At 40.9% G+C, this 15,300-nt stretch overlaps 3 protein-coding genes across 3 annotated transcripts; 2 read left to right on the plus strand and 1 right to left on the minus strand.

The window, feature by feature from the left end:
- The first annotated feature begins 1,543 nt into the window (after window positions 1-1,543).
- LOC120415845 (probable transaldolase) lies at window positions 1,544-12,170 on the plus strand. The gene is made up of 2 exons (XM_039577480.2): window positions 1,544-1,680; window positions 11,066-12,170. The coding sequence occupies exons 1-2, from the start codon at window positions 1,578-1,580 to the stop codon at window positions 11,971-11,973; spliced, it is 1,011 nt and encodes a 336-aa protein (XP_039433414.1). The 5' UTR covers window positions 1,544-1,577; the 3' UTR covers window positions 11,974-12,170.
- On the minus strand, window positions 12,165-13,989 carry LOC120415843 (eukaryotic translation initiation factor 2D). Its single transcript, XM_039577479.2, has one exon. It carries the CDS (start codon window positions 13,890-13,892, stop codon window positions 12,168-12,170), a length of 1,725 nt encoding a protein of 574 aa, XP_039433413.1. The 5' UTR covers window positions 13,893-13,989; the 3' UTR covers window positions 12,165-12,167.
- A 183-nt stretch (window positions 13,990-14,172) lies between these two features.
- Window positions 14,173-14,936, plus strand: LOC120415857 (anaphase-promoting complex subunit 10). The gene is made up of 2 exons (XM_039577494.1): window positions 14,173-14,336; window positions 14,413-14,936. The coding sequence occupies exons 1-2, from the start codon at window positions 14,228-14,230 to the stop codon at window positions 14,859-14,861; spliced, it is 558 nt and encodes a 185-aa protein (XP_039433428.1). The 5' UTR covers window positions 14,173-14,227; the 3' UTR covers window positions 14,862-14,936.
- Window positions 14,937-15,300: the final 364 nt, after the last annotated feature.

Below are 15,300 nucleotides of genomic sequence, written 5' to 3' on the forward strand. Positions count from 1 at the left end.
GGTAGCTGAGAATGAAGAGAAGAGAAACCCCGTTGTGCGATGTTTCAGGTACATCCACAGCAGTTGACTCAACATACTGCGAATCAAAACAATACCGTCTACAATCACAAATTACTTCCCTTTTCCACATTGTTGCGCCCCTTTCTTCTAGCCGTCTCGACTCTGACCCGCGGTGGTCAAAGGTTTACGATCCGTTTCCACAGGCCACCAGCTAGGTCATCATGAAAACCAAGCCAACGTGGAGGTAAGAAAATAGGACACTCGCAAGGAACCAGAGCTATACTGTTCTGATATTCTGATTATTTTCCCGAATGAGAAATCATCTCGGGAATTACTGAAATTAGACAAAAAAAATTTAAGGGTGGTAACCGGTTTATTGACCGGCCACTGCCCTTGCAAATACCATTTATTTAATATGGGAAAAACTGCAGATTCAATATGTCGATTTTGTCAAATGGAAACTGAAACATCAGAGCACTTGCTATGCAATTGTGGTGCCTTGATTCAAAGTAGAATTTCAATTTTTGGGAAAGGGGTCTTACAGCCCTCCGATATAACTAGGTTCCGTCTCGGCAGGGTTATAGACTTCATCAAAAAAGTCGACCCTAACTGGGACAAAACGCAGTAAACAGGAGCCGCCTATCACCGTTCCATGGTGCTGGGTTAACCTGTTTTTGCTATAAAAAATGAGTCATACCACAATATTCCTATAATTGGTCGCAGTGGTTTCAAGGCTCTACAAAAAAAAAAAAAAAAAAAATACTGTTCTGATCAAGATAATTCGGATGATCTAACAGAACTACGGATGTAGTTAGTTGCGCTCCTTCCAGGATGTTCCTTACGTGGACGTCAACCGAAGAGCACGCAACAAGGCCATTGCATGCTCTTAGGTATCAATCCTTGGCCTGCTATGCCAATTTACAAAGTTTAAAATTCCCGAACAGACCCTAATCCTGCATACTAACTTGCCTCGCTGGAGAGCACACAAATTCAAATGTAAGTCTCTCGTTCGTCGCTTTAATTTCAATGTATTCGCTGACGAGTAATATCGCAACAGTTCGACCCTGTTCGGACTAAAGTGTCGCATATGTGGAGCTTTCTTTAATTTAAATTGAATTTGGTCAGACAACGAAGTCATGCCCATAATTAGTTTTGTATCTCCAGACTCCAAGACAGAAAAACTTAGGCAGCAACGTTCAACCACGCATGCTAAACGTGCTAGTCCAACATGGGCCCACCTACCCTGACAAGTACACGTCGCGCGTCGCGATGTCGGTGACCCTCGCGCGCCTTCGTCACGTTCCGCGCCGGCACAACTACAAGAGTACCCGTTTGAACGCTCCAAAAGGACACACCGACGACGCTCTCGCGCTCTCCAGGTTCAACTCACCATCTCACTACATCTCTGCCCGGCACCAGAATCGGTCAACCAAGCCTTGTCCGCGTCACCACGCTCCGCTGCACATCGTACCAACCATCCTTGGAACGTCGTCGTCGTCGTCGGTTCCTTATCCGAACGTGTGTGATTTGATTCAAGTGCAGCCGTAATAGCTAGCTACTCCGAGCTTCAGTCTATCATGAGCAGTGCTGAACCGCAGAGCAAGAAATCCAAGATGGTCTCGAGTTTGGAACAGCTGAAGCAACTGACCACCATCGTGGCGGACACCGGCGATTTTGAAGGTAGGTGGCTTGGGTTGGTGCGAGGAAGCTTCCAGAAGTTCCGATGGCCCGGTCTGGAGAAGCGCCTACAAGAAGAACAAGACAAACATTGTTTAAATTTCATGAAGGTGACCGTCAATCGTAGATGCAGTTTTCGCTAGCGGAATCGACGGTAGTGTGCGATAATGGAACCAATACAGGCGCAGCAAAAGTGTTGTTTTTTTTCGGCGAGACCGCGATTACACTTATTTGAATTGTCATCCACCGTTGGAGCTGACGGTGGAGAAGAGACGCCACTTTAAACTTATTCTAGGGTACGATAGGGCATTGTGGTCAACCGTTGTAGATAGCAGGCCTGTCATTTGGAGGTCAAGTTCAAGTCAACACAAGTCCTTCTGTCAGTGTTCGATGTGTTTACTACGATTGAGCCTCACCACGTGAACTTGGCTAGAATGGTAGGGCAACTTGTTAGCTTCAACTTCAAGTGGAATCATGACCTGCTGAGATTCTTCACAATTTCTTATCTACGCTTGAATGAGACTTTGAAGACACTCCTCTTAAATAAGCCACAAGATCGCTTGAAACCCCAATAAATCGATCATAAGTCCTACGTAACAAACCAAAAAGTGAAAGGATCGCATAGTTCGATTGAAGTCGCGTGGTTGACCCAAAAAAGCGACCAACCAGAGCGCTGCCAAGTTGAACCTTCAGCAAGTCTAACTCATACGAAGTGTCTGTAACTCTGATGGTGGGTGCCGTAAGGTTAGTCAAAGGTGAACGGTTCCAAAATGCTTTGCGCGCGCTCGCGTTTCAAGCAATGCGGGCTGACGTGCGCGATGTGCGCAATGATATTGGGCTAGACTTTACAAGCGTGACTTATCAATGCTGTAGACGAGCCAGCCTGTAGTTAATTAATTTGGGGTGTCTTTAGTTAGTATATTTATTTCTTTACGTATATAGAATAAGTCGTCTCGTCTTACTTTTTTTTTACTTTGATTCCCATATGCTCCTAACACGAAACTTCTGGACTCATTAAATGCTGAAATTACATGAGCTTCACGGCAAGGTTTCGATCCTCTACCTTTTGAGTGTCAAGCAAAAATCCTATCCTCATGACCAACAAAGACTCAGACTGATGGTTTGCGCCGCGTCAAATGGAATGATTTACGAAAAAAATCTAATTATGCACGGAAAAAACGAAAATAAAATTAAAATTTTCAAATATTTTTTTTTGTTATGAAGTTTATGAAAAAATCACGAATAAAAAAAAATCAACGAAATCAAAAGATTTAGAAATGAAAAAAAAAAATCTAAAAAAACAAAAGTACAAAAACATAAAAATACATATTTAAAAACTAAAATTAAATAAATCAATAAAAAAAACTTAACAGATAAAAATAAGCATAGATTAGATTAACAGATAAAAATAAGCAATTTAGAAATTTAAAAAATTCAATAGAGCAATCAACATCCTATTTTTTTTTTTATCTCAGCTCCCTCCGTGTACGCACGAGAGCATGCAGCTAGTGCTCAGTGCTCCATCGTTTTTTCGATTTTTTTCGCCGTAGTTGATTGTGGTTACCCGCGAGTTTGCTTCTCCAGCATGCCAAAGGCCGGTCGTGGCCGTGGCAGTTCGAGTGCGGCCTCGAAAAACCCGCGAAGTTCGTCTACCGGCCGTGTGCAAAAAGGTAAACAAACCAACGCCGTGTCGACCGCCATCGCGCAGGGGAGCGTGAGCGCAGAAGGAATCGACAAAAAGTTACTACACCCCGGATATGTTCCAAGATCACCAGTGCGAACCCGTTCGGGTACCTCCGGTGCCACGACCAGTGGCACATCAACATCCGCCAACATTCCCATCAGGAACGAGTTCCAGATGCTGAGCGACGACGAAGAAAACAACAACAACACCGACGGTAGCACCACTACCGACGACGACGACGACGATGGTTGTGCACGGAAAAAAGTGCCGACGCCAAAAAAGAATAATTCTCCAACGGAACGAAGACCACCTCCAATTTTTGTTTTGGACACGTTGGCGGACGATGTTGACGAGTTGCTGGAAGGCCTCGGATATTGTCTGAAAATCGGTAAGTCGGCAGTGCAAGTGATCACACTGAATAAAAAGAGCTTCGACCTGGTGTTTGAAGAATTGAAGCGTAGCAACTTCAACTTCTACACATTCAACCCCGAGAAGCCCCCTGTTAAGGTCGTCTTGCAGGGTTATCAAGACCGTCCGATCTCCGACCTGAAGGGTCACCTTTCGGACGCCGGAATAAAACCGCGGGAGATTAAAGTGCTCTCGCGCAAGACAACGGTAACAGGTACACACTCCCTGTACCTGTTGTACTTCGACCGCGGCACCGTCAAGATCCAAGACCTGCGGCGGACTAAGACGTTGGACGGTTTTTGGGTAAACTGGCGGTTTTACACCAAGAACCCGACGGACGTAGCGCAATGCCACCGTTGCCAGAAATTCGGCCACGGCTCGCGGAACTGCAACCTCCGGCCCCGCTGCGTGAAGTGCGGTGAGTCACACCTCTCGGAGGCGTGCGCACTGCCACGAAAGGCGGAATTGGGCGACAAGGCAGAACAAACCAAGCCGCGCGTAAAGTGCGCGAACTGTGACGGCAACCATACCGGCAATTACCGCGGATGCATCGCGCGCAAGGCCTACCTCAAGGAGCAGGAAATGAGGAAGAAGAAAGCAGCAGCGTCCCACTCTCCTCAGCGAAGTACGAGCGCAGCCGTTCCTGCAGCTGGACAGCGTACGGTTCCAGCGGACAACTCAGCGTTCCCTCCTGGTTGGGGGCGTTCGTTCGCCAGCGTGGTCGCTGCCGGTAGCGGCAGTACGGCCCAGCAAGAAGTCACCGGGGAAGATCTCTACACCCTGCCGGAGTTCTTTGCTCTCGCGGGGGAGATGATGACGCGGTTTCGGAGCTGCCGGAACAAGGCAGAACAATTCCTGGCCCTTGGGGAACTGATGATCAAACACATCTACAAAGGATAAATTACCTGTGATCTAGATATAAGCTTTCTCTTCCTCTATCCCCTTTCCTTTGCAATTTCTGTAAGTTTTTTTTATAGTTTTTTCTTACTCTTGCTAGTGCCTTAGTTAAAGAAATAATTGTTCCTAAATGGATTATGATGCAACACACAGCTGTAAGGAACTCCAAAACTCTGTTATGCACTTCAAAATAACTCATTGTATCTTGATTATTCACCAATAAAACCGAATTGAATTGAATTGAATTTTTTTATCAACAAATTCAAAACTGGAAAAATGAGAATTTAAAAAGGCTGTTTTTGAATGAATTTGCCAACAATGTTTTTTTTCTTCAAAATCTTAAAAATTTCAATGGAAATTTTAAAGCAAAAAAAAAACAGAAAACTCTAAATTTTAGGGATTAAAAAACTAAAATAAATAAAAAAATTTGGACCTAATGGGCACCTAGCGATTTGCCAAGAAAATCTGAAGAGTGATATATTTTTTGCTTTATTTCTAATTTAGGAGGAAAAAGTGAATGATCCTTGCCTACTAAAATGAAGATAATGACTGCATGACTTCGCACGTGGCAGATTCCTGCCAGGTTTGGCAAAATGCACAATTTCTTTTAATTAGGTTTGGTAGACCCAAAATAGGTACTAGGCCCAAAATAGGGACAAATACCCTACATGAATAATGATTTCCTCTGCGTTTAGAAGTATATTCGGGTTTATTCAAAAATCATTTGAATTTTAGTGAATTTTCAATTTACAGTGCCGCAAGAAAAAATCTGGCATTAAATCTAAATTTTTGTCCCTTCGACTATCGGCCAGAATCGCAGGACAAAAACAAAAATATTTGCATCGCATTAAAAACTTAAAAAATAAAAGCTAAAAAACCAAACATTCAAAAAATGAGAAAATTAAAAAAGCAGATTTACCAAAAAATAATTTTTAAGCTAAACAAAAAATCATATTTTTTTATTTATTACAATCAGATTTTTTTAAAAATAAGTTTCAAGTTTTTTTTATTTTCTAAAAGATCAAAAAAATGTACATAATTCAATAAAACTAAAAATTGAAAAAAAAAATAGTCGAAGATATATCAAAATAAATCATGAAATAAGGAACTTGATTTTTTTAATCAAAATATTTCAAATGCTCAAAGATAAACTAAATCAACATCTACAAATTATTTAAAGAGAAATAAAAAAAATCAATTCAAAAAATCAACAACAAACATTCAGAAAATTTTAAATTTTTGAGATTAAAAAAATAAGATGAATTCAAAATAACTAGTTTTGTAATCTAAAAATTACAAAAATAAACTCCAGATTTTTAATTGCTTTAATTTCTGAATTTTAATTTTTTGAATTTTGAAGTTTTTTAAAAAATCAAAAAAGAAACATAATTAAATAAATAATAAAAAATACAAAAAAATAGAAAATCAAATATATTATTAAACTAAATCAAGCGATTGAAAACTTGAAAAAGTTAAAGAAATTTAAAAATATTTCAAATTAAAAGAAAAACAAACAAATTTAAAGAAATTAAAAAAATCATTCCGGAATAAACCAGCTCAAAAAGTTTTAAAAAAATATTCAACTAAATTTAAGGTTTTTTTTTAAATCAAAAGATTAAAAAACAAAAACAACAAAATATTTTAAATAGGAGAAATTCTCGTATGTTTGGCAGGTTAAGCACTCGCTCCTAACTCCATCCAATTTGCTGATTTTTATCATTCAAACAACTAATTTTGCAAAACTTTTGATAGAAACTTGCTTGCTCACTTCTTATTGAGCTATTTATCACTCAATTCCAGTTGAAAACGCATTTAATTAGCTTTAATTGAATGCCAAAGTTCTGACCTGCCAACATTAGAGGCACGCTGGAATTAGATGCTGTTCCCCTACCCAAGCAAAATAAAACATCTAATAATTAAAAATAATCAATTCAATTCAAATAATTTAAGGTTAAAAACATACATTTAAAAATTCAAAATTTAAGAGAATTAAAAAAAATAGTTTTAAATACAGTCCAGACTCGATTATCCGAAGGCCTCGGAAAAAAATCACTTTGGATAACCGAATCACAAAAAAAAACAATCTATAAACAACAACTATAAAATGATTTTGCATTTATAAATCCAATATGGCGGCCAAAATGGCGGTGATAACATATTAGGTCTATTCCCGTACTTGCAGAATTGCAGAATTTCTGCAGCTTCTGCAGAATTCTGCAGCCAGCATAAGTCACTTTTTTGCAGCACGTTCCCGTACTTTTCAGCTCGCTCTCTTCATCTCTCTCTTTTGCAGAAGTTCTGCAAGGAGAGAAGCCGCAAAACTTTTGCCTGGGTAGCGCGTTCCAGTACTTTTTCTGCAATATTGTACACAGTTGAGTGGATTTACTCAAATTGGGTATTGAAGTTTTTTTTTTATTATTTCAAAACAATTAAAAAAAATGGATTGACAAAAATTGTAATTGAAAGAAGTTTACCTCTAGAACGGGGACTTATTTTTATGCAAATCAACATTTTATCTAAAAAATCAAGCATGTACCATTTATTAAACTAGAAATTAATAATGCTTAGGCAGACATTTTATAATAGAAACAACTTAAAACTTTTACATTAGGTAAACAATTTAAGAAATCTCGATTAAATTTTAAAAAGGTCCTATCTGCATAGGAAACCCATGAGGGATAGGTTGTTTTGAAAATTTAATCTAGAAATGAGAATGGCAGGTACGTTTAAAAAACATAATTAAAAAAAGAAAAAGGTTTAATATAGAAGGTATATTTATATAGACCATAAATACATGTTTTAATAGCAAAATGTTTGAAAGATAACATAAATAAATTATGATTGGATTTCACATCGAAGAACAACGGTGACGCAACGAAATTGACAAAAAAAATTAATCACAAACTCTACAATTTTGAAACTCATAAATTTAGAAATATGAAAATTAAGAAATTCGTGATTAAAAATATAAAAATCTATTTTCAAATTGAGAAACTTGAAAAAAATAAATCAGATATTAGAAAAATTTAAAAATGCAAATATTTATTTCAGAAAAAAAAACAATAAATCAGAAATTCAAAGCTTGAAAAATACAAATAATTAAAAATTAAACATTGAAAATTTCAAAAAAATCTCAATTTTCAAAATTCCCAAACTTAAAAATTCTAATATTTTTTAAATTGAAATAATAAGAGTTTGAATATTTCAAAGTTCAGAACACCAAAAATTCAAATGTTACAGTTTAAACTAAAAAAAACAAAAATAAGTTAAATTTTAAAATTCTGTAAATACAGTTCGTAGGGGAACGGCACTTAACTCCATCGCGCACATATCTTTGGCATATGGAATGTTTGACACTAAATTATAGCTCCAAAATAGTTTTTAAGACAACAAATTTACCAGCAAAAGAAAGATCTTGCGTAAGCACACTGAATTGACACATTTTCTAAGCGATTATATGAAAATTAAAGCAATTATAATCAAAAACAAAATTTCGCGCTGGGATTTTTTCTCACTTGGGTTGAAAACCAACGACACTCGTATGGCGGCTGAGTTGCACTAACCGGAATGTCAATTTTCTTACCTGCTTTATCTTGATGTCCTGTGCTTAAATATTCACTAAATTAAGGTCTGCTTTCGGCAAAATGCTTTTTAAATTATCCTTCAACTATTCTCTAGAACAAAAAGTTCCACAATACGTCTAGTTTTGCAAGCGCAGCAGTTAAAATAAAAACATTATTTTGACGCTTCAAACCTAACCGCAGCAGGCCAACATTAGATGCCGTCAAACAAAAGAATGTTGGAGAGTGAGAGAGCGGGCACTATTGTTGCCAGCTGAAAGGCGTACATTTTGCATGCAAACATAAATAAAATAGGATAGAGTGGCAACACTGAATGTAGCAAAACATCAGCCGTGTGTGTGCTCGTGAGCGATTTTTGACCTGCCAAGGTAAGGACCAGCGAGCGCCGGAGATAGGACTGATGGCATGGAATTAGAGGAAAAATTTACTGTTTTGAAATGCTTTTTTAACCATTTAAATCGATTTTTTCTTGAAAATTCATTATGCAGAAATGTTTAAAATGAGTCAATGTTTATACTGATCCTAATTTGCATCTTCGATTTTACAGAATATGCTTTTAATTTGAACAAATGTGTGAGATGTTCGACAAACCTGCCAAACATACGAGCATTTCCCCTACTCTATTTTCCGAAGAACTCGTCAAAATGTTCAATCTCTAAATCCTCTAAACCTGATTTTCTAACGACTCCAAAAAAAATGTACTTTTTGTGATTCAAGATGGCGCATTTAAGAATTTCCGAATTTTAGAATTTAAACTTCCTAAAATTTAAGAATTCGACTAAATTACATCACATTTTTTGGTTCAAATAAGAACACAAATTGGTAGCACCGTTAAAGGTACAATTTATTATTTGGCAATTAAATTTACCTATTATTTAAACACACATATTTAGTCTATTCAAAAAGTTATCATTTTAACACTAAAAAATATCGCTATATCATTTACATTAATAAACTAAGCATGAAATCGTTAACACAAAAAAATCGTTCTTAAATAAAACCAGACATAAAAAAAACTAACTACCCAAAAAATCCATCGATTCAAAATATACAAACGTCTCTTCAAAAGACTAATTCAGTTTAGAAATAATAAAACAAAAACAAATATTACAACTAATAATAAAATGCTTGATTCTACCCAAATTGCAAACTTTATGTAAGCGTGTACTCAACATCCATCACACCAACTTGCAGTCACTTTTCAATAAGAAAGAGAAGAGAGAGCTTGCAGAAAAGTACGGGAACGGTTTTGCTGCAACTTCTGTCTCTCTCATTGCAGGAGTTCTGCCTGGGAAAAAAGTTACTTATGTTGCAGAAAAGTACGGGAACGCTCTGCTGCCGATTTCGTGCAGAATTGCAGAATTCTGCAGTACGGGAATAGACCTATTGAAAAAAATGCATTTTTCAATTTTAAGGCAATCAAATATGCAAATGTTGGTAAAATGGGAACTCGAATTTGACTTGAATTTTTTTTGACATCATGATTCGATTATCTGAAGTCCAAAACAGACAGATACTCGAGTCTTGCCTGCCCAGTCACGAAATATTCTAGCAGAGCTGGTTCTGTCAGAATCCTGCTAGAACCATGGAACGTTTCTGCTAGAATGCTGTTAGAATGTCCACCTCTATTAGAACTCTGCTAGAATCCTGCTAGAACGCCGTGACTGAGTGTAATCAGCTTTTAATCTAAAATTTACAAAACTTAAAAAAAAAACTCCAGATTTTTTAAAAAAACTTGAAAAATGTAGGGTTTTTTTCTCAAAATTTATTTTTCCTAAAAGAGCACTCAGCTAGCAAAATCTAAACGTAGAAATATGTACCCTCCCTGTAAAGGCTTATGAATTGATCTCAGTTGAAAGGTTCTCCAAATCTCTGAATTGCAAATGTAACATCCTGGAGCAGAACTGTTAAATTCTAATAAACACCAATTCTAATTAAAAAAAAAAGCCTAAAAAGATCAAAAATCATATAGTTAAAAAAAATACAAAAATAAGAAAATCAAAGTGATTAAAAAAAATAGAAGTGATAGTTTCGCAAATAAAAGAAGTTCAAAAATCAAAATGTAAAAAACACATAAATAAAAAAAAAATATAAATTTATTCGGTAATTTCGGAATAAAACATCAGGCCAACAAAATTTCAAAAAAAAAACAAGGGGGTTAAAGCCGTTGGATTCATATAGAAAAAAAATACAAAAATCTAGACATTTAAAAAAATTTAAAATAATAAAATAATTCAAGTGATTCAAACTTCATAAAAATAAATTAAAAAAAATTCAAAATATTCCAAATATCTAAACAAAATAGAAAAACCATCAAATTATTATAAAGAAATATAAAAAATAATTCTTACAAATTAACAGCTGGAAAAACATCAAACAAATTAAAAATTAGATTTTTTTGCGGAGCGAGGTGGGACAGCTAGGATCAAGTCAGTCCAAGTCCGGTTGTATCAAGGAAAGGTAATTAATGTGTTAGCCTGTGAAGTGCCACTTACACCCAAGAAAAAAAAAAAATGGAAATTTAAAGAAACAAATAAATTTTGAGAATCTTCTCTGCATCTTAAAATTAAATTTAAAAAATAATAATTTTAAGTAATTTGAATGCTTTGAATTCCTTTTTCAATTTTGTAGTATCAGTACTATTTTTTTTTTAATTTTCGTATTTTTTTTTTGTAAGTACGAATGGTCATACAACTGGACGGACACGATTAGAGCGGCAGTACAGCTTATAAGCAATGTTAAAAAGTTGTTCCACATTTTTTTAAATCATAATTAGCAAATTAAAAAATCTCTTACCTCTCCTTTCCTCCCCCAACAGCCATGAAGGTGTACAAACCGACGGACGCCACCACCAACCCGTCGCTGATCCTGTCCGCGGCCAGCATGGACCAGTACCAGCCGCTGATCGACAAAGCCGTCAAGTACGGCCTCAAGCAGGGCTCCACCGAGGACGAGCAGGTCTCCGAAGCGGCCGACATGCTGTTCGTGCTGTTTGGGTGCGAAATCCTGAAGCTGGTTCCGGGACGGGTTTCGACGGAGATTGACGCGCGGCTGTCGTTCAACCAGGAGGCTTCGATCGCCAAGGCGCTCAAGTTGATCCAGCTGTACGAGGAGAACGGGGTCGAGCGGAAGCGGGTGCTGATTAAGCTGGCCTCGACGTGGGAGGGAATTCAGGCGGCGCGGGTGCTGGAGAAGGACCATGGGATTCATTGCAATTTGACGTTGCTGTTTTCGTTCGGGCAGGCGGTGGCTTGTGCGGAGGCCGGGGTGACGCTGATTTCGCCGTTTGTGGGGCGGATTTTGGATTGGTACGTGGCGAATACGGATCGGAAGGAGTTTGCGCCGGAGCAGGATCCGGGCGTGGTTTCGGTGACGAAGATTTATAATTACTACAAGAAGTTTGGGTACAAGACGGTGGTGATGGGGGCTTCGTTCCGGAATACGGGGGAGATTCGTGCGCTGGCCGGGTGTGACTTGCTGACGATAAGTCCGAAGCTGCTGGGGGATTTGGAGAAGAGCGAGGAGCCGATTAAGCGGTTCTTGGATCCGGAGGTGGCCAAGGCGAGCGATTTGCAGAAGATTAAGATGGACGAGGCCACGTTCCGTTGGATGCTGAACGAGGACCAGATGTCGACGGACAAGCTGTCGGACGGAATCCGCAAGTTTGCCGCCGACGGGCGCAAGCTGGAGACGATGCTGCGCGGGCTGGTTCAGCAGGCCGTTTGAAGTGCGTGGGAGGGGTGCATTTTTTTGGGAGGTGCTAGAAGTACTTGATCCTTTTTGTGGAACAATTGGCCTAACGAAATTCCGTAGAATGTAGATGTACAAGGATGTCATCCGAAGCGATTTCCAGACACACACTGTTTAAATCTTGCAATTTTTTATACAATGCCTAAATAAATATATTTTCAACGTCAAACTTACTTTTTCTTCTTCTTTTTCTGCTCCTTGGCGAACTCCAACCCCGTGATGCACGCCTTCGGGATCTGGTACGTTCCGGTGAGCAGTTCGAACACGAACTTGATGTGATTGCCCTGCACGAGCAGCTGTTCGCCCTTGGTTCCGGGCACTTCGGTCATGGTCGTACTGGCGGCCGCTCCGAGCTTCACGGCTTTGGCGAATTCGGCCACATTCACGCCGTAGTCTTCCAGATTGCTGATGAGGGTAACTTTCTTGTTGCCGGACCGCGTCGCCGTCGTCAGGTGGATGATGGCCCGCTTGCCACCCTTCGTAACCGGTCCCTTGTGGCTGCGCATCTCAAAGGTGCTCGTCATTGTCCGTAGCACAATGTTGCACAGCTCGGGTATTGAAAGTTGTTGACCTGGACTGGCTCCGCAAAGCTGCTGTAGAGTTTCGTCCAAGTTCACCAGCTTCACATCCGGCACCATCAGCTTATTCCTGCCAACGTAGTCCTTCACGTAGTTTCTGACCTGCGTCTCGTCCAGTGCCTTCCCGAGTCCGACCCCAACGGCACCGAACAGCTTCTCCGTGGGTTCATTCACCGCGTACATTTCCACCATTTTCGTGAGCAACAGCGGCGTGGAAGCACTCGAATCGCCGCCGGCACCACCCGAGCCAGCCGCCTCCGGATCTTCCGGTTTGCGCAGCTTATACGGGAAGAACGACACCACATCCGGGTGGTCCAACGCGATGGCGACCAGCTTTTCCACGCCCTTCTTTTCCTCCTTGATCTGAATGATTCCGTCGTCGGCCATCTTCTTCAGGAACGTCCCGACCTTCTTGTACGAGCTGCGCTTCATCTCGATTCCCTCCGGCAGCTCCGGTTGGACGTACTGCGGGTAGAAGGTGCTCGTGAGCAGTGGCAGCGGGATCTTTTTGCCGTGCAACTTTATGGCGTTGAGGAACGCGGCTCGGATCAGCTGGTCCGGGTCGGGCTGGGACTCTGGTTCAGGCTCCGGGTCGGAAGCCTCTCCATCGTCCCCATTGGCCTCAAGGTCAACTTGCTCCAACTGCTCCGCCACAGCAGTCACCGCCTTCACCGGTTCCACCGGTCCTCCCAGCGGTGGAAAGTCGTCCTCCTTCGGCACGGCTTGCGTCGCCCCCAGCAGCGGAACCTGCTGGCAAACCGACGGTTCCATTCCCCACAACTTATCCCCAAACACGTGCATCATCCGGACGGCCACCCCGTGTCCTCCACACATGTACAAATCTTCCGAATCATGTGCCAACAACCCAACCCCGACCGCCGCACGATTCGAGGTCAAATTCACCCCCACAACCGCTTCCTTCCCATAGTTTCCCCACGACTTCTTATCGTTCCCCGACCGCACCACCCCCGGAATCATCAAATCCGCCCCATTAGCCAGCTTCGGCAGCACGGCCGGGTGTGTGGTAAACAGCGGAACCAGCTCCGGGCACGCCCACAGCGTGTAAACCGTCGGAAGCAGCTTCCCCTCGACCTCAAAGAATATCGGCCGCTTCTCGCTGGTGTAGACCGTTACCTGCTGCTCGCCGTACGTCACGATCTTGACCACGCAAACCTTGCACTTGTTGCCGAAGAGCTCGGCCAGCGCCGGCGCTTCGGCCACGGTGCCGAACTGGGCCTGCACGCGTTGCTTCAGCCGCTTGCGCTCCGAGCCGGTCACCAGGATGTTGCTCTTCACCTTGAACGGCTTGACGAACATTTTTGCCGGTTGTTGGAAGTTTCCTGAGGAATTTGTCCGGGATCCGGGAACCGTACCGATAAACGTCGCGGTGAGTCTGCTTGTTTTGAAACTTTTTAGGAGAACTGTCAACGTGGGGGGTTTGACGAAATGACATAAACCATAACATTAAATTGCCGAAATATTTGGAGGTGGATTCTGCAGTTTGAATTACTGCCCAACAATTTCGATCTGCACACCCCTCGGCAACCTTTGTGTTTGTTTCTTCTGTCAAATCCACCAAAATAAACTGTTTTTTGCCGGCAATTTGAAACTGCTCTAAAATTTTTTTTTAGTTTTTCTAGTTTTTCGTCCGAATGAGTGTGAAAACCGGTGCCAACTTGTGCCCCACGAGCGAGGAACGTTCCGGGAATGTGCGCGAAGTGGGTTCCCAGGCGGTGTGGAGTTTGTCCTCCTGCAAACCCGGTAAAACTAAATTTCTTGTTTTGTTGAAACTTGAAACCCAATCTAATCCTCCCCCCACCCCCACTCATTTGTCCAGGGTTCGGCGTCGAGCAGCTGCGCGACAACTCGATGGAGACGTACTGGCAGTCGGACGGCCAGCTGCCCCACCTCGTCAACATCCAGTTCCCGCGCAAGACGACGGTAAGCCAAATCTTTATCTACTCCGACTACAAGCTGGACGAAAGCTACACACCGAGCCGGATCTCGATCCGCTGTGGGACGCACTTTAACGACCTGCAGGAGGTCGAGGTGGTGGACCTGTGCGAACCGTCGGGCTGGGTGTGCATCCCCATTAAGGAGGTGCGTGACATTCCGATGCGCACGTTCATGATCCAGATTGCGGTCATTAGCAATCACCAGAACGGGCGGGACACGCACATGCGGCAGATCCGGGTGCACTCGCCGACGGAGGGCACGACGTACCCGCTGGAGCAGTACGGCCCGTTCAGTACGATTGAGTTTCAGCAGTTTCGGACGATTCGGTAGGGAGTTTGAGCGGTGGGTTTTGGGGGAAGGAGAGGACAGAGAGAAGGTTGTTTAATATAAGTATTTAATCGCGAATCTGGATTTGGGTAAAGTTTATTGTCCGAAACTCTCCTTTTATACTAAAAACATACAACAGTTCTGATTGAACAATTTACATAGTTTGCCAGAACCTTAGTTTTGCTACAGAAATATATGTGAATGCATTTCAAAAATATCATTTTTATAAATAGTAAGTTCAAACAACACTCGAAAAAAAAAAAAAAAGAAAAACAAACAAACAAATAAAAAAGAACCAATCGCGAAAAAACTCAAATAATATTTTGATCCCTATTTAAAAAGAAATTAAATAGCTTTTAAAAAATGTTTTTAAAATTTGCATTCGCACAAAAATAAATCAAAATAAATATTATTGAACGGAGACTTGTATGGAAAAACAAGT

The sequence above is a fragment of the Culex pipiens genome, chromosome 2, assembly GCF_016801865.2.
Source record: "Culex pipiens pallens isolate TS chromosome 2, TS_CPP_V2, whole genome shotgun sequence".
Lineage (NCBI taxonomy): Eukaryota > Metazoa > Arthropoda > Insecta > Diptera > Culicidae > Culex > Culex pipiens.